The sequence below is a fragment of the Oncorhynchus tshawytscha genome, linkage group LG09 (assembly GCF_018296145.1).
Source record: "Oncorhynchus tshawytscha isolate Ot180627B linkage group LG09, Otsh_v2.0, whole genome shotgun sequence".
Classification (NCBI taxonomy): Eukaryota; Metazoa; Chordata; class Actinopteri; order Salmoniformes; family Salmonidae; genus Oncorhynchus; species Oncorhynchus tshawytscha.
This window is the reverse complement of record NC_056437.1, coordinates 39,573,711-39,599,549: the sequence shown is the minus strand read 5'-3', so window position 1 is coordinate 39,599,549 and position 25,839 is coordinate 39,573,711. Positions and strand designations below refer to the sequence as shown.

General features: G+C 42.2%; 1 protein-coding gene across 2 annotated transcripts in view; it reads right to left on the bottom strand.

Annotated features, from left to right (window-relative positions):
• Positions 1-22,437, bottom strand: part of LOC112257955 — a 70,901-nt gene extending 48,464 nt beyond the window's left edge. The window contains exons 1-3 of one of the 2 annotated variants that reach the window (XM_024431924.2): positions 22,162-22,437; positions 21,064-21,154; positions 6,014-6,588 (exon numbers count right to left, since the gene is read on the bottom strand). In XM_024431924.2, the coding sequence (XP_024287692.1) occupies positions 6,014-6,588; positions 21,064-21,154; positions 22,162-22,277 (782 nt within the window). In that variant the 5' untranslated portion in view covers positions 22,278-22,437. The remainder of the gene's footprint in view (positions 1-6,013; positions 6,589-21,063; positions 21,155-22,161) is intronic. The other variant, XM_024431925.1, reaches the window with a different exon arrangement.
• Positions 22,438-25,839: the final 3,402 nt, after the last annotated feature.

The window sequence follows — 25,839 nt, the reverse complement described above, 5'->3', positions numbered from 1 at the left end:
ATGGTCACCTCTCAGTGCTGATACACACGTGCACATCAAAGTAATCTGAGCTGATGGGCAGAGGGTAGAGATGCACTACAGGGTCCAGGGACAACGCTCTCTGTCCACCTTTGTGCCAACCTAAATAACCACAGGCTAAAAACCCTAACAGGCACTTAAATACAGCATTTAAGAGGAACATTTCAAGTCCAACATAATCTCTAAAGTTACTCCAAACTCAAGCCTCAGACAAACCGAACATCAGGAGAGAATCTGCCTCTACCTCAAACACTCCCCAGCTCTTGTTGTGGCCTGGTATATTTGGAGACATGGGAAGAAAATCACTCCTGGCTGATATTGGCACGGACAGGGTGTTAAAACAGCCCAGAGGTCACAGACAGAGATAGGGAGAGAGAGAGGGAGTGAGACAAAAAGAGAGAGAGGGAGTGAGACAAAGTGAAAAAGGGGGAGAGAAAGAGAGACAGGGAGAGAGAGAGTGAGAGAGAGAGTCCCATGTGTCACCCTAGCATACGCAGCCCCACACTGCCACTGTCTGTCACAGCTGTTCCTCTGAGACCCAGCTACCAATGTGGGCAAAAACACACACATGTACGCGTACACACACACACACCATAATGAACGGCAGAGACTGTGGGGACAAACAAACACACTAACACACCATTTTTGTTATATTGTTTGTATATTGTTTGTTTTTTTACATTTGTATGACTGTGCTTGTCTATTAGTGTATCAGTGTTTTGATGCGTATGTTGCTTTTTGTGGACCCCAGGAAGAGTAGCCGCTGCTTCTGCAAAAGTTAATGAGGAACCAAAAAAATCAAAATAAACTGCTTCTTTCGGTCACTGACCAACAGTATTCAGGTTTGAGAAGAGTCTCCAGGAAGAATATGTGGTCCCTTCTGAGTACTAGCTTGATTTGTGTTCAATGGTGTAGTGACAGCTCATTGTCTACTGCTAAATAGCACGTACCTGCTGTACTGGCAGTAGCCTCTCTTATCTATACTGCTCCCATCAGCCACTGTACCTGTGAAGCACATCCAACTGACCTTGGTAACCTATCCCTCTGAATGCAATGTGTCCATTGTTTAGACAAAGCCATATGGATGACCGGTTAGCTACACAAATGAGTGGTTTTCTCCATGGGGGGAACCTGAGGTAACCGAGGAGGATTTGATCTAAGTGAAAGGCTCCTTCTTCTTTTAACTGGCTGAGGGTTTACATAAAGCTGCCTGCTAATATGTTAGCATTATCCTGATATGATCCCAGAGCCCATCTCCTTTCCTTCAAGTGTAGCAGCAACCATGGGAATGCCCTAGATTTCCCAACATCTTCATAGGTACAGATCTAGGATCAGTTTACCATCCCCCCAAATACTAACTTTAACCATTATGGAGGAAATGCTAAACTGATTGTAGATCAGTATCTGGTGGGACTTTGTCCTACTTCTGGTTTGGTAGCCACATGAAAGCCAGCACTGTCAAACAGTATGGGAGTCACTACACAGGCCTGTTGTATCCCAAACATTATGTGATGCCTTGAGGGTTCATTCATTCCACCATGTGATGGTGTAAGGATCCATATCGGGATGGTGCCCGTCCGCAAGCCCCTGCCCACGCAGTGCCCATCACTGGTGCCAAGGTGAGCTAACACCCATGCCAAGGGCCACCATAGACCTCTGGAATACAGTGCATTCGGAAAGTATTCAGATGCCTTGATTTTTTCCACATTTTGTTACATTACAGCCTTATTCTAAAATTAACCTCATCAATACCTCATAATGACAATACCTCATAATCACATTTACAGTGGGCTCCAAAATTACTGGCACCCCTGACTGCACAAACAATACTTAAAAATATATAAATAATATAATTATAGAGATAAACTCAAAATACCAACATGTGAGACATTACTGTACTTTATTTATGTTTCAATGGAACCAACCAAAATCATACAATTATTTAATACAAAATAAATATCACCAAAATCAAGGTTTCATAATTATTGCCACTCCTCATTTAGTACCTAGTGCAACCACCTCTGGCAAGGATAACAGCATGGAGTCTTTTCCTGTAATGTTTGACAAGGTTAAGGAACACATTTGGAGGGATTTTGGCCAATTCCTCTATGCAGATCCTTTCAGGATCATTCGCATTCTTGGGTTTGCACTTATCAACTGCCCACAGGTTTTCGATTAGATTGAGGTCCGGCGACTGAGATGGCCATGGCAGAACATTTATTTTGTTGTCACAGAACCATTTCTGTGTGGGTCTTGAGGAATGTTTTGGGTCATTGTCTTGTTGGAAAGTCCCAGCCTTCTGGCAGAGGCAACCAGATTGTCAGACAAAATTGCCGGATACTTGGTGGAATTCATTAATTAAAACAGCCCCAAAACATCACTGACCTACCACCATATTTCACCATGCGTATGAGGTGCCTCTCCTTGTATGCATCTCTGTCTTGAAGCCAAACATGCCGATGCTCTATCTGACCAGAGCACCTTCTTCCAATCATAATTTAAATGACATTTGGCAAACTCCAAGCGCTCGCATCTGTGTCTTGGGGTCAGAAAGTGCTTTCTTCTGGCAACCCTTCCAAAGAGCCTGTGGTTGTGGAGGTGGCATCTGATGGTGCTTTTTGAAACCTGGTCACCCCAAGACGCCACCAACGCCTGCAATTCATTCACAGTGATTCTTGGGGATTTTGTTGCTTCTCTCACCATCTTCCTCCCTATCCTGGAGGGCAAAATGCATTTGCGTCCTCTACCCGTGAGGTTTTCAACTGTTCCATATCTTTTGAAAGTTGTAATAATTGCCCTGACAGTGCTGAGTCAATCGTTTGTGGATCTTCTTGTAGTCATTACCAGATTTATGAAGGTCTAAGACCATCTGTCTCTTTTGAACTGCCAGTTCTTTAGTTTTCTTCATGGTTGGATGACAAAGGGATACTGCATGTGTGTTACCTCATTTTTATACCCTAGTGAAACAGGAAGTGATGTAATGGCTCAATATAGTTCCTTAAGACTTAAATAAGTGGAATTTAACTCCTGGTTTAATTTTGGTAGATGTTATTTACAAAACTCTTTAAGGGTGCCATTAATTGTAAAACATTGATTGAGGATTTTTTTTTAAATCAGATGATTTTAGTGGGTTCCATTGAAACATTAATAAAGTACAGTATTTCTCAAATGTTGGTATTTTGAGTTTCTCTTTAATTATATTGTTTATATATTGTTTATATATTTTTAAGTATTGTTTGTGCATTGCCAGTTAAGGGTGCCAGTATTTTTGGAGTCCAATGTACATAAGTATTCAGACCCTTTACTCAGTACTAGTCTTCCAGGGTATGACGCTTCAAGCTTGGCACACCTGTATTCTTCCCTACAGATACCCTCAAGCTCGATTGGGTTCAAGTCCGGGCTCTGGCTGGGCCACTCAAGGACATTGAGACTTGTCCCGAAGCCACTTCTGCATTGTCTTGGCTGTGTTCTTAGGGTCGTTGTCCTTTAAAACCTTTACCCCAGTCTGAGGTCCTGAGCAAGTTTTCATCAAGGATCCATCTGTACTCTGCTTTGTCCATCTTTCCCACGACCCTGACTAGTCTCCCAGTCCCTGCCGCTGAAAAACATCCCCACAGCAGGATGCTACCATCACCATGCTTCACCGTAGGGATGGTGCCAGGTTTCCTCCAAACGTGACGCTTGGCATTGAGGCCAAAGAGTTCAATCATCAGACCAGAGAGTCTTGCTTTTTCATGGTCTGAGAGTCCTTTAGGTCCCTGTTGGCAAACTCCAAGCGGGCTGTCATGTAACTTTTACTGAGGAGTGGCTTCCATCGGGCCACTCTACCATAAAGGCCTGATTGGTGGAGTGCTGCAGATGGTTGTCCTTCTGGAAGGTTCTACCATCTCCACAGAGGAACTCTGGAGCTCTGTCAGTGTGACCATCGGGTTCTTGGTTACCTCCCTGACCAAGGCCCTTCTCCCCCGATTGCTCAGTTTGGCCAGGGGGCCAGCTCTAGGAAGAATCTTGGTGGTTCCATTTAAGAATGATGGGGGCCACTGTATTCTTGGGGACCTTCAATGCTCCAGAAATGTTTTGGCACCCTTCCCCAGATCTGTATCTCGACACAATCCTGTCTCTGAGCTCTAAGGCCAATTTTTTTGACCTAATGGATTGGTTTTTGCTCTGACATGCACTGTCAACTGTGGGACCATAAATAGACAGGCGTGTGCCTTTCCAAATGATGTCCAATCAATTGAATTTACTACAGACTCCCATCAAGTTGTGGAAACATCTCAAGGATGATCAATGGAAATAGGATGCACCTGAGCTCAAGTTTGAGTCTCATAGCAAAGGGTCTGAATACTTACATAAATTAGTTTTTAATCATTATTTGCAAAAATGTCTAAAAACCTGTTTTTGCTTTGTCTTTATGGGGTATTGTGTGTAGATTGATGAGGGAAAAAATGTATTTAACCTTTCTGAACCACCCATACCGGATCCAGGATAATTGTCATCAGCAACGCTGAATAGCATAGCGCCACAGTCAAATAATATTACTAGAAAATATTCATATTCATGAAATCACAAGTGCAATATTGCAAAACACAGCTTAGCCTTTTGTTAATCCACCTGTTGTCTCAGATTTTGAAATTATGCTTTACAGCGAAAGCAATACAAGCGTTTGTGTAAGTTTATCGATCGCTCGACATAACAATAAGTACACTTAGCATCAGTTAACTTGGTCACGAAAATCAGAAAAGCAATCAAATTAATCGTTTACCTTTGATGATCTTCGGATGTTTTCACTCACGAGACTCCCAGTTAGACAACAAATGTTCCTTTTGTTCCATAAAGATATTTTTTATATTCAAATACCTCCGTTAGTTTGGTGCGTTATGCCCAGGAATCCACCGGTAATAGCAGTCACGACAACGCAGACAAAAATTCCAAATTATATCCATAATGTCGACAGAAACATGTCAGATGTTTTTTATAATCAATCCTCAGGGTGTTTTTCAAATATCTATTTGATAATATATCAACCGGGACAGTTGGCTTTTCACTAGGACCGGGAGTAACAATGGCTGCCTTTCTCTTTTGCGCACAACTCACTCAGAGCCCCCACCTATCCACTTACGCAATGTGGTCGTTCACACTCATTCTTCAGAATAAAAGCCTGAAACTATGTTTGAAGACTGTTGACACCTTGCGGAAGCGATAGGAAAAGGAATCTGGTTGATATCCCTTTAAATGGAGCAATGGGAGGCTATGAAACATGGAGTTTTCAAAATAGAAGCCACTTCCTGGTTTGATTTTTCTCAGGGTTTCGCCTGCAATATCAGTTCTGTTATACTCACAGACAATATTTTGACAGTTTTGGAAACTTTAGAGTGTTTTCTATCCTAATCTGTCAATTATATGCATATTCTAGCATCTGGTCCTGAGAAATAGGCCGTTTACTTTGGGAACGTTATTTTTCCAAACATAAAAATAGTGACCCCTAGCTTCAAGAGGTTAGCAATTTCAGAATAAGGCTGTAACGTAACAAAATGTGGAAGAAGGAAAGGAGTCTGAATACTTTCCGAATGCACTGTAGATTCCAGGCCGGGCACCACTAGTGCTAATTCCTAGCAGATCCGCTAAGGCTGCCTTTGAAGTTCATACCTCTAAGCTCAGGCTACAATGGTAGGTTTGTCCACGGTCTTTACACTTCCTGGCTGTTGTTGTTATTGTCCCAAATCTGCTTTAAGGCGTTCAAGCGATTCGCATTACTAAACTGGATCTTAGGGAACTCAGTGCCACTCCGGAAACAACCCAGGAAAGGGCGAGAAACTGAGGCTTGGGATTAACAAAAATATGGCTTGTTTGTTGTTCACATACATTGACAATTACATAGATCAACATTGAAGGGAGTTGTCTCCCTTCAACCATTACACACTCATGAATGCACACACACAAGCATGCAGACATAAACACAAACGCACGCATGTGAAGGAAGTACAGTACTCACGGTGTCTCCAGGTCTGTGTGCGTTTGACTCCGTGTGGACATCGCTACACCAGGTAAGTCAGACGCTCCCTCTCTCCTGTCCTCTGTCTCTGTGTGCCGAGTGTCCTTATTTCCCGTCAGCCTCCCAGCAGAGTCACAGTGGTCCTGGTCCACCTCTGCACCACATGTCATTCCTGAGAGGTCTGGCTCAACAGACACCACTGCTAATGCTGTCTTCTCCTCCTCCTCCTCTTGTCCTTCTCCTCCCTCCTCTGCCTGCTGCTGTTCCTCCTGCGGCTGGGCTCCTCTGGTTGGTTCAGCCTTGAAGTGGAACAAACTCCCTAGTCTCCTGAAGAAGGCATCTAAAGGGGGAGGTGTGGGAGAGCCGGGCCCCAGGGGGCTCACCGGAGAGCAAGGGGAGTCCACTGAGGGGGGCGGGGCGAGAGGCTGGTCCTCGGAGGACCCCCCAGCATCGTCCAATATGCTGCTGCTGCCCTCTCCTCCTTTCTCCTTTCTCCCTCTCTCTTCGTCCTCCAGTGCCTCTCCTGGCACTCCTTCCTCTCTTCCGTCTCCCTTTTCTTCCGTGCCTTGGAATGCCTGGAACCACAAGAGAATGACACAGAATGAGAGAGGGTTGTGTGAGAGCAAATAAGATTAACTTTCTCAGCAGCAGGCTTGCCGCCGACACAGCATTGCACAGCAGCACCCTGGCAAAAATGTAGAACAAGGGGCGAGAGAGGAGTAAGATTCCTGTGAAATTCCGGTAAACTCTTTCTCATTCCACCGGCTGTGCCCTCTATAGCAGAAGCAGCTAAGAGGCAGCAGCGGCACTCTAATGCAAATGTGTCTATGGAGCACACATCTCTCCCCTCCCCCATAGCCCTGCCCACAATGCGGTTAACTCTCTCAGCACCGCAGCAGCCAGCCAGGGTCGTAAATGAGATAGAGCCCTTGTTTACAGCTTGTTGCACATACGTATGTCCCCGCAGATAGCCATGTGAACCGAGGAGTCATACAGAGGGAAAAGAGCACCACATGCATTTGGGCAATTCCACATTAACAGAGTGACGCTGAGACTAACATTTTAACACAAAATGTATGCCAAGCAAAAACTATGGATTGCAAAGTTTAATAAACCGCACACCTATATGCAGAAGTCTACTTTTAACAATTGCCACTGACAATTTGACTAAGACACATTTACTTGAGGAACAGTGCAGATGCAAAGTTTAGTAACAGAATGACAGTAAAATCTCCATAAGTTTTTTTTATGTGATGTTATTGTTATGTTCCATAAATTCTTAAATATCTACTCCAAATTATGATTCAAAGATGTCTGCAGAAAGAATGGGGTGCTAGCTATGACATGAGACCTGGAGTTTGAAAAAATCTATTTTGGTTATTGAACTAGAGTAAGTGAAGTGGATCAACACCCGATAATAGAATGAAGGTAACAGAATGACATCATGGGTCCTTGATCTGTACTATACAGAAATGTGTAATATGAATGTCATTCACTTCATGGTGATGTATCCTAAATAGGTACACAAAAGGTAGAAAAATGTAATATTCTCCTTTGCATGTTTGGGTGTTATTCTACACACTGGCTATTATTCTAATGAACTCCACCCGAAACAAGCATGCATCAAACCTTTGTGAATTTCTCTCGTTCACTTTTAGCTTGTAAATGTCCACACTCACCGAAAATGACATTCAGTAACTACTAGCTATGCTGTATAACTTTATGAGCTGGATTTGCCAGACTTTGCAATAAGTTTTGTTCGTTTTTGCTTGTTAGCATTTAGCTAACTGGGTTTACATGATTTCACTATTAGTTTGTGCTAGTTTTGTTAGCAGTTGTGCTAATTTTGTTAGCGTTCTGGTAAATGGTCCTTTCTTACGTATTTTAGCGCCCCTTTTGCGCTATGCCGGGAATAGCATAAATCCCGGGATGAGAGAAGAACGGTATGATGATATGAAAATCTGGATATAAAAAAACATATCATTTCTGGTGCTCCTAAAATTTTAGCAGATTTGTAATTAGCTTTGTAGGGCTGTTTTAAGCACAATCCATACATAATTTTTCATTTTATTCTAGCGACAATGATTAAAAATATCGGCAGATATCGGTTATCGTGAATATTTCCGTCCTAAAATCGGAAGTCGGTAACCGATCCAAAAATCCCATATTGGTCGGGCTCTAAAATGTACTACAGAAGCAATGAATAATCTAGACTCAAAACAAAAGGAGTTTGAGTAACATATTCAGGATTATTTTTAATTTTTTTAAACGACACAAATCCTTCTCACCAAAGGACATTATGAATGAGGAAGCTAAATATTTTTTACAAATGTTTTATTATCAAGTTCCTCCAACCACAGTCACTCAATTAGCCCATGTCAGCTAACATATTTTAGATTGGTAACTTAGTCTAGCCAGCTATCTAAACATGTAGTAATCATGGTTGAATTACCGACCGGTTTGCCCCAATTGATTTTGTTAGTCAATCTCACTCAGCTATCACATTAAAAAATAAAAACATTTCTCTCCACCCTATGACAAAATACGTAGAACTGCAGGAAATTAGCTGTAGAATTGAAAATGTTTCTCTACGCCTCATGGTAAAATGAGAATAATTCCATAAAAGTGGTCATAAAATTGTAGGCGGTGTCAGAGGAAAGACCTAAAAATTGTCAAAGACTCTGCTACCGCACTGCAAGCAGTACCGGAGTGCCAAGTCTGGGACGAAAAGGCTCCAGCTTCTACCTCCATGCCATAAGACTGCTGAACAGTTCATCAAATGGCTACCCTGACTATTTGCATTGAGCCCCTTTTTATTTGTACGAAATCTCTTGCACCGGCTCTATGCACACTCACACATACTACACTGACACGCCAACACACACACACACAAGCTGCTGCTACTCTGTTTATTATCTTTCCTGATTGCCTGGTTACTTTTACCCTTACCGACATGTACATATTACCTCAACTACCTTATACCTCTGCAGATTGACTCGGTACCGGTACTCTTTGTATATAGTTTTGGTATTGTTATTTTTAGGACATTTTTCTTACTTTTTAACTCTACATTGTTGGGAAAGGGCTCGTAAGTAAGCAATTCACAGTAAAGTCTACACACTGTTGTATTCGGCGCATGTGACAAATACAATTTGATATGTCTAAAATCCAATGTACTGATAAAGGAACAACAAATGTTCTTTAAAAAACTTTTACAATGAAGGTATCATGTTTATGAATGACACTAAATAAGGATGGTAAAATTGTCCCACTAGCAATTAAAGGCCTATGGAGATGCGTTCGGAAAGTATTCAGACCCCTTCCCTTTTTTCCACATTGCTACATTACAGCCTTATTCAAAAATTGATTAAATAAATGTTTTTCCACGTCAATCTACACACAACACCCCATAATGACAAAGTAAAAACAGGTTTTAATAAATGTTTGAAAATGTATTAAAAATAAAAAACATATATACATCATTTACATAAGTATTCAGACCCTTTGCTATGAGACTTGAAATTGAGCTCAGGTGCACCCTGTTTCCATTAATCATCCCTTGTTTCTACAACTTAATTGGAATCCACCTGTGGTAAATTCAATTGATTGGACATGATTTGGAAAGGCACACACACACATATCAGGTGCCACATATGACAGTTCATGTCAGAGCAAAAACCAAGTCATGAGGTCGAAGGAATTGTCTGTAGAACTCCGGGACAGGATTGTGCTGAGGCACAGAACTGGGGAAGGGTACCAAAACATTTCTGCAGAATTGAAGGTCCCCAAGAACACAGTGGCTTCAATCATTCTCAAATGGAAGAAGTTTGGAACCACCAAGACTCTTCCTAGAGCTGGTCGACCGGCCAAACTGAGCAATAGGGGGAGAAGGGCTTGGTCAGGGATGTGACCAAGACCCGACGGTCACCTGACAGAGCTCCAGAGTTCCTCTGTGGAGATGGGAGAAACTTCCAGAAGGACAACCATCTCTGCAGCACTCCACCAATCAAGCCTTTGTGGTAGAGTGGCCAGACGGAAGCCACTCCTCAGTAAAAGGCAAATGACAGCCCGCTTGGAGTTAGCCAAAAGGTGCCTAAGGAACTCTCAAACCATGAGAAACAAGGTCTGATGAAGCCAAAATTGAACTCTTTGGCCTCAATGCCAAGCGTCACTTTTGGAGGCACCATCCCTACGGTGAAGCATGGTGGTGGCAGCATCATGCTGTGGGGATGTTTTTCAGTGGCAGGGACTGGAAGACTAGTCAAGATCGATGAAAAGATGAATGGGAAAAAGTACAGGGAGATCCTTGAAGAAAAGCTGCTCCAGAGCGCTCAGGACCTCAGACTGGGGGCGAAGGTTCACCTTCCAACAGAACGACCCTAAATGTGATATTTCCATTGTTTTTATATACATACAGTGGGGAGAACAAGTATTTGATAACCTGCAAAATCGGCAGTGTTTCCTACTTACAAAGCATGTAGAGGTTTGTCATTTTTTATCATAGGTACACTTCAACTGTGAGAGATGGAATCTAAAACAAAAATCCAGAAAATCACATTGTATGATTTTTAAGTAATTAATTTGCATTTTATTGCATGACATAAGTATTTGATACATCAGAAAAGCAGAACTTAATATTTGGTACAATTACAGAGTTCATATGTTTCCTGTAGTTCTTGACCAGGTTTGCACACACTGCAGCATTGATTTTGGCCCACTCCTCCATACAGACCTTCTCCAGATCCTTCAGGTTTTGGGGCTGTCACTGGGCAATACAGACTTTCAGCTCTCTCCAAAGATTTTCTATTGGGTTCAGGTCTGGAGACTGGCTAGACCACTTCAGGACGTTGAGATGCTTCTTACGGAGCCACTCCTTATTTGCCCTGGCTGTGTGTTTCGGGTCGTTGTCATGCTGGAAGACCCAGCCACGACCCATCTTCAATGCTCTTACTGAGGGAAGGAGGTTGTTGGCCAAGATCTCGCGATACATGGCCCCATCCATCCTCCCCTCGATACGGTGCAGTCGTCCTGTCCCCTTTGCAGAAAAGCATCCCCAAACAGGGCGAGTGGAGTTTAGACCAAAAAGCTCTATTTCTGTCTCATCAGACCACATGACCTTCTCCCATTCCTCCTCTGGATCATCCAGATGGTCATTGGCAAACTTCAGACGGGCCTGGACATGCGCTGGCTTGAGCAGGGGGACCTTGCATGCGCTGCAGGATTTTAATCCATGACGACGTAGTGTGTTACTAATGGTTTTCTTTGAGACTGTGGTCCCAGCTCTCTTCAGGTCATTGACCAGGTCCTGCCGTGTAGGTCTGGGCTGATCCCTCACCTTCCTCATGATTATTGATGCCCCACGAGGTGAGATCTTGCATGGAGCCCCAGACCGAGGGTGATTGACCGTCATCTGGAACTTCTTCCATTTTCTAATAATTGCGCCAACAGTTGTTGCATTCTCACCAAGCTGCTTGCCTATTGTCCTGTAGCCCATCCCAGCCGGGTCTACAATTGTGCAGGTCTACAATTTTATCCCTGATGTCCTTACACAGCTCTCTGGTCTTGGCCATTGTGGAGAGGTTGGAGTCTGTTTGATTGAGTGTGTGGACAGGTGTCTTCTATACAGGTAACTAGTCCAAACCTGTGCAGTTTATACAGGTAATGAGTGGAGAACAGGAGGGCTTCTTAAAGAAAAACTAACAGGTCTGTGAGAGCCGGAATTCTTACTGGTTGGTAGGTGATCAAATACTTATGTCATGCAATTAAATGCAAATGAATTACTTAAAAATCATACAATGTGATTTTCTGGATTTTTGTTGTAGATTCCGGCTCTCACAGTTGAAGTGTACCTATGATAAAAATTACAGACCACTACATGTTTTGTAAGTAGGAAAACCTGCAAAATCGGCAGTGTATCAAATACTTGTTCTCACCACTGTACATACATTTCTAAAAACCTGTTTTTGCTTTTGTCATTATGGAGTATTGTGTGTAGATTGATGAGGGGGAAAAAACCATTTAAATCACTGTATAAAACGCTATGGACTCACCAGCTCCACTTTCTCCCGTTGTGCGCTTTACATGAACACGTGACTGGGTCAACTGATCTAGGGAACTACGGTAATTTTCATAATGTAAAATAATGTGACAGGTGAAATGAAGAACGCAATCTGCTTTATCTCCTAATGTATTACACAAGTTGTCTGCAGAAATTAACTGAAAAAGTAGCTACAAATATTCGAGTCTATTGAAAACTTAAAACAGTTTTGCTGGTATTGACGGTATGGAAAAATCATACAATTGCTTTTTCAAATACCCCGGTATACCACTCAGGCATACCCTGCATAAAATGTACAAATCAAAGCAATCTCATTGAACTATTCCCAGCGGGCAAAACTGGTGGATATTATGTCATCTTGTTTTGAACCCCCCCCCCCCTCCCCTTCACCTACCTACACACAATACCCCATAACGACAAAGTGAAAACATGTTTTTTTACAGATGTTTGAAAGTGTATTAAAAATGAAAGACACCCCTAAGTATTCACACCCCTGAGTCAATACTTTGTAGAAGCACCTTTGGCAATGATTACAGCTGAGTCTTTCTGGGTAAGTCTCTAAGAGCGTTCCACACGTGGATTGTGCGACATTTGCCCATTATTCTTTTCAAAATTCTTCAAGCTCTGTCAAATTAGTCGATGATCATTGCTAGACAACCATTTTCAGGTATTTCCATAGATTTTCAAGTAGATTTAAGTCCAAAGTATACCTCGGCCACTCGGGGAACATTCACTGTTTTCTTGGTAAGCATCTCGTGTAGATTTGGCAGTGTGTTTTAGGTTATTGTCCTTCTGAAAGGTGAATTCATCTCCCAGTGTGTCACTTCCGCCGAGGTCGGTCCCTCTCCTTGTTCGGGCGGCGTTCGACATCACCGGTCTTCTAGCCATCGCTGATCCATCTTTCATTTTCCCTTGGTTTTGTCTTTATTTTCTACACATCTGGTTTTCATTATCCAATTACATGTTCATGTATTTAACCCTCGGTTTCACCCATGTTTGTTGTGCGTGATTATTTCTATGTTCAGTTCGGTTCGTGATGGCTGGTTTTTCCAACGGGTGCTGTTTTCACCCGTGTGTAATATTTACCGTTGGTTATTGGTCAAGTGTGTTTGTTTACCTTGTGCCTTATTTTTTTAGTATAGTACATTGCTCACTCATTTTGTTCTCCTGCGCCTGACTTCATGCACCAGCTACACTCACCTTCTGACACAGTGTCTGGTGGAAAGCAGACTGAACCAGGTATTCCTTTAGGATTTTGCCTGTGCTTTGCTCCATTTCGTTTCTTTTTCATCATGAAAAACTCCCTAGTCCTTAACGATTACAACAAGCATACCTATAACATGATACAGCCACCATTATGCTTGAAAATATGCAGAGTGGTACTCAGTAATGTGTTGTATTGGATTTGCCCCAAACATAACACTTTGTATTCAGGAAAGTGTTAATTGATTTGTCACATCTTTTGCAGTATTACTTTAGTCCCTTGCTGCAAACAGGATGCGTGCTTCGGAATATTTGTATTAAGTACAGGCGTCTTTTCACTCTGTGAATTAGGTTAGTAATTGTGGAGTTACTACAATGTTGTTGATCCATCCTCAGTTCTATCACAGCCATTAAACTCTGTTAAAGTCACCATTGGCCTTATGGTGAAATCACTGAGTGGTTTCCTTCCTCTCCGGCAACAGAGTTATGAAGGACACCTGTATCTTTGTAGTGACTGGGTGTATTGATACACCATCCAAAGTCTAATTAATAACTTCACTATGCGCAAAGGGATATTCAATGTCAGGTTTCTTTACTTGTACCCATCTACCCTTCTTTGGGGGGCATTGGAAAACCTCCCTGATCTTTGTGGTTGAATCTGTGTTGGAAATTCACAGCTCGACTGAGGGACCTCACAGTTAATCTAAAAGATATGGCATGGGTCCTCAGATCCTCAAAAGCTTTTATAGCTGCACCAATTGAGAGCATCTTAACGGGCAGAATCACTGCCTGGTATGTCAACTGCTTGACCTCCGACAGCAAGGCACTACAGAGGGTAGTGCGTACGGCCCAGTACATCACCTGAGCCAAGCTTCCTGCCATTCAGAACCTCTATACCAGGCAGTGTCAGAGGAAGGCCCAAAAAATTTCAAAGACTCCAGCCACACTAGTCATAGACTGTTCTCTTAGCTACTGCATGGCAAGCGGTATCGGAGCGCCAAGTCTAGGTCCAAGAGGCTTCTAAACAGCTTCTACCCCCAAGCCATAAGACTCCTTGTAATAGCTTCCTTTCCTCTTTACTATAGCCACTGCCCAAGCCTGAAGCGTGGTTGTTTGGTACGCATAGTCCACACTCAAGTTTTCCAAACGGCCAAACATTCAATGACATCCAGGGATATGGTGCAACAGAAATGTTTATTCTTCTTATATCTAACAAATAAATGATTATCCAATCAACTTAAAGCATAGATTACTTGATATGGAAAATACATAATATGACCTGTCTGTATGCATGTCTGCATGGTCAAAAAAACTATACTGCTCCCGCATCTAGAAAGGACTCCCTCCCCCGAAGGCCCAACTTCCTGCCTTTATCCTAACACACTTCCCACAATACAATGAATGGGCAAGAGGGAAGGGCCAAAAACTGAATTACACTAACAAATGAATATATCTCATTCAGGTAAATATAAATCATAAAGGTAAGTACCTAATATTTCATCAAGTACATTAAGGCTCTAACACTCCTGAACAGCTAATCAAATGGCTACCCACACTATTTGCATTGCCCCCCCTTCTCTGTTACTATCAATGCATAGTCACTTTTAATAACTCTACCTACATGTACATATTACCTCAATTATCGACAGCCCTGCTCCGGCACATTCACTTTGTACCGACACACTGTATAAAGCCCAGCTATTGTTATTTACTGATGCTCTTTAATTATTTGTTATTCTTATCTCTTCATTTTTTTTATAGGTATTTTCTTAAAACTGCATTGTTGGTTAAGGGCTTGTAAGTAAGCATTTCAATGTAAGGTCTACACCTGTTGTATTCGGCGCATGTGACAAATAAAATTTGATTTGATCAAATTTGATGTGTGTGATGAGAGAGTCATGAAAACATCATGTTAAAACACTATTGGGCCAGTAACCGAAAGGTTGCTAGATCGAATCCCCGAGCTGACAAGGTAAATATCTGTCATTCTGCCCCGCGCAAGGCAGTTGACGCTCTGTTCCCCAGGAAGACGTAGATGTTGATTAAGGCAGCCCCCCACACCTCTCTGATTCAGAGGGGTTGGGTTAAATGCGGAAACCACATTTCAGTTGAATGCATTCAGTTGTACAACTGACTAGGCACCCCCTTTCCCTTTATTGCAGTGTCACGCTCTGATCTGTTTCACCTGTTCCTGTGATTGTCTCCACCCTCTCCAAGTGTCGCTTGTTTTCCCCAGTGTATTTAGCCCTGTGTTTCCTGTCTCTCTGTGCCAGTTCGTCTTGTATGTTAGTCAAGTCAACCAGCGTGTTCTTCCTTTTTTTGATACTCTCCCCGGTTTTGACCCCTGCCTGACTCTGGACTACTTTCCCGCCTGCCTGATCAACCTGCCTGCCCTGACCTTGATTCTGCCTGCCCTTAGGTACCTTTTGGACTCAACTGGTTTTGACCCTTTTGCCCGTCCACGACCATTCTCTTGCCTTACCCTTCTGGATTAATAAATATTGTAAGACTCCAACCATCTGCCTCCTGTGTCTGCATCTGGGTCTCGCCTTTTGTCATGATACACAGAGTGAGTCCATGCAACTTAATATGTGACTTGTTAAGCAAATTCTTACTCCTGAATTTATTTAGGCTTGCCATAACAAAGGGGTTGAAAATTTATTGACTTAAGACATCAGCTTTTAATTTTTTATTAATTTGTAAAAAAATAAATAACTTGATTCCACTTTGACATTATGGGGAACGGAATGGAATACCTAGTTAGTTGCACAACTGAATGCAATCAATCGAAATGTGTCTTCCGGCATTTAACCCAACACCTCTGATTCAGAGAGGTGCGGGGGGCTGCCTTAATCGAAGTCCACGTCATCGGCGCCCTGGAAGCAGTTGTTGTTGGGGGTTAACTGCCAATCTCTAGGGCAGAACGGAATATTTTTTATCTTGCCGGCTCTGGGGTTCAAACCAGCGACCTTTCGGTTACTGGCCCAACACTCAACCGCTAGAATACCTGCTTGTGTGTAGGGCGGTGACATAAATTCTCAATTACATCCATTTTAAATTCAGGCTGTAACAACAAAATGTGGTAAAAGACAAGGGGTGTGAATACTTTCTGAAGGCACTGTGTATGGACATCCTGCACTCTTTGCCCATTAGCAATCAGCAACCAGAGCATTCTCTTACGTTGTGGTTTCTCTTACTTCCTCAGCTACTCACTTCCTGCCTTGAGATGACAGTATCCACAAGAAGACAAAGTAATGTGCTACCAGACTAGATTTTAACATGACAAATCTTAAGAAGTGGGGGCTGGGGGGGGAGCGGGCAGAATTAGGGTCACCAAATCAATCAGACAGCTGCTGTCAAGGTCCAGACACAATAGATTAGAGTGGTCGGAGGCTGTATCTGAAGGCAGGGGGCTTGTATCACAATACTCAACAGCATGCTGCTCTCTTTGTTTGCTTTTCCTTCAAGAACACTAGCAGGAAAAGGATTGGATAGGTTTTCACCATCTAGTTCTCTGAGAACATTATGAAAGAATATCAATTAAATCTATTTATATAATTGAAATCTATTTATATTAACATTTAATATTAGAATTATTAGAACATAAAGCCCATGATCCTTTAGCACAATGCCTCTCCTGGAACATCTCCAACCAGTAAACTACCTCTGGTATCACTGTGTTTGCCTCACCCTTCACAGGGAGGCCTTAACTGAACCTCTCCTCATTAAATTATCCTCCAGCTCATCACAAAGGATGAGCACAGACCGACAGACAGGGGATGTCTCTCTCACTTGGTTGGGATAGGATTAAGCACTGCACCATGACTCACAAACTTACATAAAATGAATATTAAATGGTTATCCGACGCATAACGTATATTTTTAATACTCCCAAAAAGTATTCTTAAAATCGGCTTTGACCATGACCTGGCCTTCTCGAAGTCAAAAACATTGCCAGCCATGCTCACTTTATAGAAAAAACTTTTTGTGCAGGCGTGAGTCCAGGTCATCACAGGGCACTGAAGTCAGACACTTTCTCTAGACTGATAGAGAAGACATAAATAGTCCTCACTGTCCCAAATGTTCTCATAATCGAGATACAAACCTACTCTACGATCCCTCCACCATTCCTTCTGGCCGTCACTGGACTCACGGTCACTCCTGCACTACTGGACTCCCATGTATTCCTCCGGTACTGTGTCTTGCCATTCAACAAGAGGAGACTAGTTTTCATGCCCATTTTTTCACTTGAGAAATACTGCACCAAACATCTTAAGTTAGATGGAAGATTGCGAGACTTCCTTGGCAAAAATGTCAACATTAATTACAGATTTCTTGATTTATCTTTAACAAAAAAATGTTTTTAATCAAGTAAAGGTATTTAGATAGTATGCGAGAACAGACGGTCGCGTCGCCTAGCCGAGTTCTGCTAGGAGAAAACTGAACCCATTTATGCGGACACCTTTAATCACAGATCCCTCACCATCTAGTAGAGCCAGTCAGTTGATGAGCCCGCTAGCTACAGAAGGGTCCGAAATTATTGACACCCTTGATAAAGATGAGCAATAATGACTTGTATAAAATAAATAATTCAAATACTGAGCTATATTGTATGCTACATTTTGGGGGGAAATTATATTATTTTATACTAATACAATTGCTCAGAGAAATAGATTTGGTTTAATAAGTAATCAGGGGTCCAAATCATTGACAACCCTAAAGATTCTTATAAATAAAGTAGTCTAAAAGGTAAGTATTTGGTCCCATATTCCTATCACGCAATGACAAGCTTGTGACTCTACACACTTGTTGGATGCATTTGCAGTTAGTTTTGGTTGTGTTCAAAGATCCAAAGACCCCAAGACATGCTAACCTCTCACCATTAACAATAACAGGGGATGTTATTATATCTGGGGGTGTGATCTTTGACCCTCTAACTTTCTCACTCATCATTATTCACAATTCATCCAGGATTATCTGTAACCATAGTAGCATCCACATGAATGTAGAAGTGTTTAGAAACATATTCTACTCTTACTTACAGTAAAAGTGACTCAAACTACACAATACATTATTTACCATTAATTTCTATTATGCACAAAATAATCTGAAACACAACCAGAACGGACTACAAATGCATCCAACAAGTTTGTAGTCATTACATGATAGGAATATGGAACCAAATACTATACTTTGGACTACTTCATTTATAAGAATCTTCAGGGGTGTCAAACATTTTGACCCATACCTTTTGAGATTTTTTTTATTACTAGTTAAACAAAATCTCTTCTGTGAGCAATTGTAATAAAATAATATAATTTCCAAATTATTTTTAGTATACAATATAGAACATTTCTTGAATTATTTATTTTATAGTCATTATAGCTCATCTTTATAAAGGGTGTCAATAACTTCGGACCTTACTGTATATCCCACACCCAGACATCACACTCAGACAGATGCCTGCCTGCCTCCCTCCCTTCCTTCCTTCCTTCCTTCCTTCCTCTCTACCTCTGTTTCTGTGGCGAGACGCTCCGCAGGAGGGCTGGGAGGGTGGCCGGCCGTGAGGTGGGGGAACGTGTTTTGATGAGCCCATTCTCTGCTTGTTTGGCCCGCTGACAAAGACAACAAACTGACGGAGAAAAGCAGCTTCCTATTTTCTATTGCTGCCGTTGACCTACTTAATGTTTCCAACAACAGCCTTAACACAGGAAGAGGGTGACAAGCCAAGGAAAACTCAGCATGCTATAGCTAAGATCTAACACAGAGGAAATAGAAAATAAGGAAAGATGCCAATGTTGCTTTTCTGTTTGAGAGAGGGGTATGTAACTCTTTATTTCAAGGGTACCTACATAATGATGTCATGACACCTTTATAACACATTCACAAGAAAAACATAGGCATTTCATAAAAGTCAGCCACCCAACACTGGTCATTGCAGTATACCTACTATAGGTGACATAATGGAAATGTCAACTCGCGAGTGTAGACATGAGTGTAAACATTTTTTAAATACTTACGCACCGCTTATGAATAGGTTATGAGGTACTTATAGTAGGTACCCTTCATAGAGGTGTTTATTATTGGTTAGGTTCTAGTCACAATGATGCTGGTTCTCAGTCTTTTGTTAGTATTTTCCACCCTCTGTAGGCTAAGCATGTGTGAGACACAAAATATGTCTGACTGCCAGGGATAGATACTTTACTTAACACAACAACAACAGAGTTCTAAGCATAGCCAATAAGCACATGACTAAAGGGGTATTTTCAGTCCAGACAAAGAAGCTAGCAGCTAATGCGGAACCATTTGAGAGAGGAGGACGGCTTGAAGGGAGGAAAAAGGTGAACAAGAGGAGGAGGAGATGAAGGGGTAAAGAGAATATACAAGGCTATGAATGCAATTTGGTTGTTCATATTTTGACATTTTAAAATTTGACCTTCCACCTCGGACGAGGGATTGTATTGCTAGACAAGCCACGGTAGCAAGACTTCTCAGCATTCCCAAACTCTGGAGTCTTTATAGAGTGCTCCTAATATAGCTCCTCCTGACCATGAGTCATGCAAGTGCACACACACATCCTTCTACATTATATACTGTATAATCATACATTAGGAACCCCACACACACACACTTTCATAGGCACATCTACAGAGAGCTTTGGCACATGTAGGCACGTGCAAACATAGTCACATGACATTGTTGATGTAAGCTGAGGTCAGGGCAGGTGGAGTCACTCGAACAAAGACACTTATTTCAGGTAATGATAAACTCACCAATTCACTCAAAATGTCTGTTTAGCAAGACCAACCCAAGTCAATACTATTTACAGTAGAGAGAGAGCGAGGGAGAGCGATTCAGCAGAGGAAATATGAGCTCCTTCCCTCTCTCAACTGGGCAGCACATACAGTATAGCCTGACATAATTCTCCATTTGATTGATGGCCTAACGAGCCCAGTAGACTGTGTATTTATTTTCCCAGAAACTTGTAAGCAAGTATTTGTAGGCTGGAGGATGTCTGGTAGAACGGTGGCTACAGAAATGGTATTCAAGTCAGACCTACTATAAAGGGGACCACTTGAGTCAGGGGCAAATCCTGTTGTTAAGCTGGCTTTAAAAGCTATGCTAGAACTATTTCTGGATACGTGCAAATAATATACTGCCATGGTCAGCATTATAATTTGCCAGGAGTAGGCTATGGAAAATGTAAGCCCACAGCCCTGACTGCAAAACCAAACCGCTCTGGTTGATGGTGAGATCCCTTACTGTCCTTAACGCTACTGTATTAAACAAAAGCGTGTGTGCATGCACAACACACACACACACAAGCAGCCTGAGGGCAAGAGCTTCAAGACAAACCTTGGGCCACTTCTTATGCAATCATCCTCATACAACTTTCAGCATATGCCGCATGTTTTCAACTGTTCTACTCAGCATTCGACAGCAGCTCTGTTAGTGTTACAGGTTCTCTCTGTGCAAGCCTTGTTTACTTGTACACAGTTATGGGTGTAACCGGTGTGAAATGGCTAGCTAGTTAGCGATGCACGCTAGTAGCATTTGAGTCGGTGACTTCACTCGCTCTGAAACCTTGAAGTAGTTGTTTCCCTTGTTCTGCAAGGGCTGCGATTTCTGTTGAGCGATAGGTAACAGATGCTTTGTGGGTGACTTTTGTCGATGTGTGCAAAGGGTCCCTGGTTCGAGCCCAGGGTGGGGAAAGGAGAGGGACTGAAGCAATAGTGCTACCTGGGCACCAGATATGGATTGACCAGTCAGCTCTGCTTAACCTCCATACCTTGGACAGCTCCAGGTCTTCTTGGTGCAGCGATGTTTCCCCTTCATTGGTCTCACTGCTGAGGTTGCTGCTGACTGGATTCTCCTGGCCACTGGTGATGGGAGAGGAAAAAAATAGGTCAGAAGAATAAACCAGAGGTGCACATTAGTTTTATACTGCAGAAGACCTGTTGGATTTTTGGTTCTCCCCCACACTCATTTTTTTTTTTTACCTTTATTTAACATGGCAAATCAGTTAAGAACAAATTCTTATTTTCAATGAAGGCCTAGGAACAGTGGGTTAACTGCCTTGTTCAGGAGCAGAACGACAGATTTTTACCTTGTCAGGGATTCGATCCTGCAACCTTTTGGTTATTGGCACATAGCTCTAACCATTAGGCCACATGCTGTTAAATTACTATTACTAAATGCTGAATGAAAGGCAAGGATGAAAAGTGGCGTACATTGCAGCATCTTTCAAATAAAACATATGCAATTACTGCATCTGATTTGCACAGATCCATATGCTGTGTGCCTCCAGTTGACTTTCCTCCCCAGTTATGTTTTCACACAGGTGTTCAGAGCATGCTAGATACCTAATAGCATAGGTGGTCACCTCTGTCTTCTTAAACAAGCGCGGTAACATGGCCGTGGGAACACCGACCCAATAAAGGTGTGTAGAATGTAACATTTAGTTTTTTTTATATAGCTGATGTGAAATATACGTTTCTTAAGTTTTCAAAACCATCCATCTAGCGATGAGTATCAACGTTTGGAGCAAGCTTTGGGCCTCAACAAAAATCCCTCGGGAAGATACCTCCATCAATAGGCGCTAAAGATAGTTAGAGTCTATGACTGGGCTATGTAGTTAATAGATATAAACAGCGAAGAAGATAGCCTACATAGAAACAGAATGATAATGTTAGATTTCGAGAGAAGTTACAATGTAGATGGAAAATTTAACAGATTGCGACCACTGTCTGTCGTTCCGGCAAAACCTCTCGCCCTCGTGCTTCACATCATATTCAAGCACGGTTTTGTTGCCAAAACTAGAAGCTGGAAAGCCACTACACTAAAGTAGGATTGTTATTTGTTACAATGTTAACTTTGTGGTTCAAACCTGATGTTGCTTTCCTCTGTTTTCTCAGGTTCTTGAGATCTAGTTCTTTGAAATAGTCTGGAAAAGTTTCGGGCGATATCCTCCTGCCATGAACTTTGTCTTTTCATGTTTGACATAACAGTTCTGAAACAGTCACATCTGGACAAGGAGTTGAATAGCTCGAGTCCCTGAGGTGACCCACGATATTTTTGTAAAACTACAGTTTCGTAAATTCCTTCATGTCTCGACTCATTATGGACGTAATGTGCTCTACTCCAGTCCAACCCCTACTACGCTGTAGCAATAGGAAAATGGGGAGGAGCTATTTGGCATATTCAAATGATATGTCATACAGTAGAAGTATGTTAGCGTGGGCATGCTTGCTTGCCCCAGTATCTGTACGGTATGCCGCGTTCATATACACGTCGGAACTAGGACACTCTGACATTTCCGACTCTTTTTCATTCAAACGTGGCACGCTTGTAACTACAACCAGGTTCAAGTCAGGAATGTTTGAGATTCCACGTTCCGAGTAGTAGTTGAACGAGGCATTAAAGATGTCGACGATGAATAAGTATAACGCGCCTCCTCTATTGTCGTGTTCAAAACAACTGGGAATTGGAAACTCGGAAATCTCCGACTTCAGTACTTTCAAGACAACTGGGAACTCAGCAAGAAAACGAGCTCTGACAAGGAAAACTAGTTTTGTATGGTATTCCAAGTCGGGAACTCTAGCATCTTCAGAGCTCCGACTTTCCGATCTGATCACTGAAGTCATTATAGCCTATGACCTCGTTTTTTCTGAGTTTTCATTGTGATTTCATGCCAAATGGGAACTCAGAAAAGAACGAGGTCAAATCATGACGTCGGTAATCTTCAGATCGGAGCTCTAGAAAGATGCCGGAGTTTCCCACTCGGAATTCCAAGTTGGATGATCGTTAAAAAATATTTGTCCCGGTATGAGCTTGTTTTTTTTCCCGAGTTCTCTGTTGTCTTGAACGCACTGAAGTCGGAGATTTCCGAGTTCTCAGTTGTTTTGAACAGTGGACCAGTTGTCTTGAAAGCGCCATAATGCCCAGGAAGCTCCAATTCAAACGTCCATTAAACAGGGAAAGGGCTTTAAGGACACACCTGACACCCAAACCGATAGCAAACAAATTAGCTCAGGGTTAATGGTTTGGTAAAGGTAAGATTCAGTTTTGTGTTTTGGCTATTCAGTTTATGCGGCAGCTGTGTCCTTATATGCTAGTCTCGCCCATTAAAGGCAGCAGGTAGCCTAGTGGTTAGAGCGTTGGGCCAATAACCGAAAGGTTGGTGAATCGAATCCCCGAGCTGACAAGGTGAACATACGTCGTTCTGCCCCTGGTGTTCCTAGGCCGTCATTATAAATAAATAAACAATGTTTTTAACTGACTTGCCTAGTTAAATAAAAAAATGCGTTACATGGTCAATCTGTTACCGTGCAGTGATACGGCCTCTGCAGAAATCAATGCATTCATTCATTTTGCGGTGCAGCGCAGCGCATAGCTTTTGTCAATGAAGTGAGTTTGTGTTTATACAGGATCTCCTGCCCCACCTACGATCAACCAATCATGTCATTACGGAGCAATACGGAACCCTGTCCACATTGTTACAACATTTGGGAGGCGGACGGCGATGCAGTATGGAGCTCAATTTGGCCTCTGCATAAGTCTAGAGTCTCTGCGATTGCGTCACACCCGTCATACGGAGCCTCTGACCACATTTTCAGACAAAGCATAAATGGTATTTTAGACCGCAGTGTCAGAGAGGTAGAGGCGAAGCATGAGGGATAACTGGGCCTAAAATCCGTCTTCTCCGGTAGATGTTTATTTTTTTTGCTCACCAAGCGAGCGAGAAGTTGTTGTATGGACGTCAATGAGAGTGTGTCGAATTTAGTTAACAAAAAATGTAATGGCTTATTTGCTAGTGTGGCTTATTTGATCGAATATAAGTTTCGTAATGCTTAGGTTGTTACTAGTGTACTGATATAAGTAGGACACGTGACATCCCTGCAACTTTGAGAAAAAACATCTTATCTTGGAGTTGTGCCTGGTCTTCACACTCGTATCTGCCCTCTCATTGGCTAGAATGGTCCCACCTGATCTTGCCTCCTCCCGACTGTCTTCCATTTTTTAAGACATTTCTTTCATTGTTAGAGCAGCATCTTGAGTATCTGATCAATTTAATGGATAATCTGTGGCACTATGTACTTCCAAAATAGTATCTAAATAAAAATGTACAAGCAACTGATAAATGCCTCTTTGGCACCTCCAATATATTGAGCTTTTGTAGACTTCCGACCTGTGCAATTCGCTTGCTTGTACATTTGTATTAAATCCTATTTTGGAAGTACACACCGTCCGTAAATTAAGATAGTTGCTCTGCAAAACTCCATGTTTGGTGAATAACAAACATTATAATGCTTGCAGAGTTCTAATGGGAGTTTGAATAAGAGCTTCCTGGTTGTTAGAGAGGAGACACGTCATACTCATCTTCGACATGTCTAATGCACAGATACTGGGGCAGGACAGGCTATGCCCCATTTGAGTATTAAATGAGATATGTCAATATTCCCAACATACTCCCAGACAATCCTCTAGTGATTATTAGTGACTGACTGGGCCTACATGTGGTTATAGGCACAAAACATGGCAATACCTTCAAATTATTTAGGCAACACCACGCACATTTATGTAAGGAAAATCCAAACAGTCCCTTCACAAGTCAGAATGTTGAATAAACTTCATTTGAACTTGCTCTGCCGATTGTCTGTTGTGTTGTTTTTTTTTTAAATGTTCAACCAAATATCCACAGGAAAGTGTTATTAAGCAACTTTTAAAATGTGGATCTCTGTGTGACAATCAAGATTTGTTTGCTTGGGACCAAAGGCACGTGCACAAGACTGGAGTACGGTACTTTCTGGCTTGCATGGAAAACCTAGGCCTCTTGGGGTTTCTCTGAGTCGTGATACAGCCAAGGATCAAATCAGGGTCCGTAGTGATGCCTCTAGCACTGCGATGCAGTGCCTTAGACCTCTGTGCCACTCGGGAGCCCGTGTATATTTATTTTTGTCACAAATATAATACCTGAACTCCTTAGGCTGGACAACCCAGGAATCTCGCTGGAGCTGACCCTGGACCAAGGTACATTTGCTATTTTGGGACACATGCATACAACAAGGCCTACTAATGTATTGAATATAGGATACCCTCTAGAATATATTTCTATCAAGCCAAGTATTTTTCATAACAGGTAGTGTTATGTAGTTTACGATGGTTCAATCAGTAAGGCTGGTCTGAATGGCTAGCTCGCTTTATCCTAATACAGTAAGCATACTATAATTAACTGTTTCCTATTCTCTCTATATAAATATTAGTGATTACAAAAGTTAACATAATCAGCATTGCTTAATGTTTTTCCTCTTTTCTATTAGCAACACGTGGAATGTCATTCACCTATTTACCTTATAGCCTATCAGCACGGCACAATAATGCATATTCCTCACGCTTGCCGTTTAACCTATGGGCACACTCTTGCAGTTATCACCTTCCCCTCTTTCAACCAATGGGCAGAAGTCTTGGGATGCATTTATATGTTACCCATGTTCTCTTACTTGCTGTGTTACGGAAAAAGGTACCCAACAACCGTCCACCTCCTCACCACCACCGGCTAAGGTCC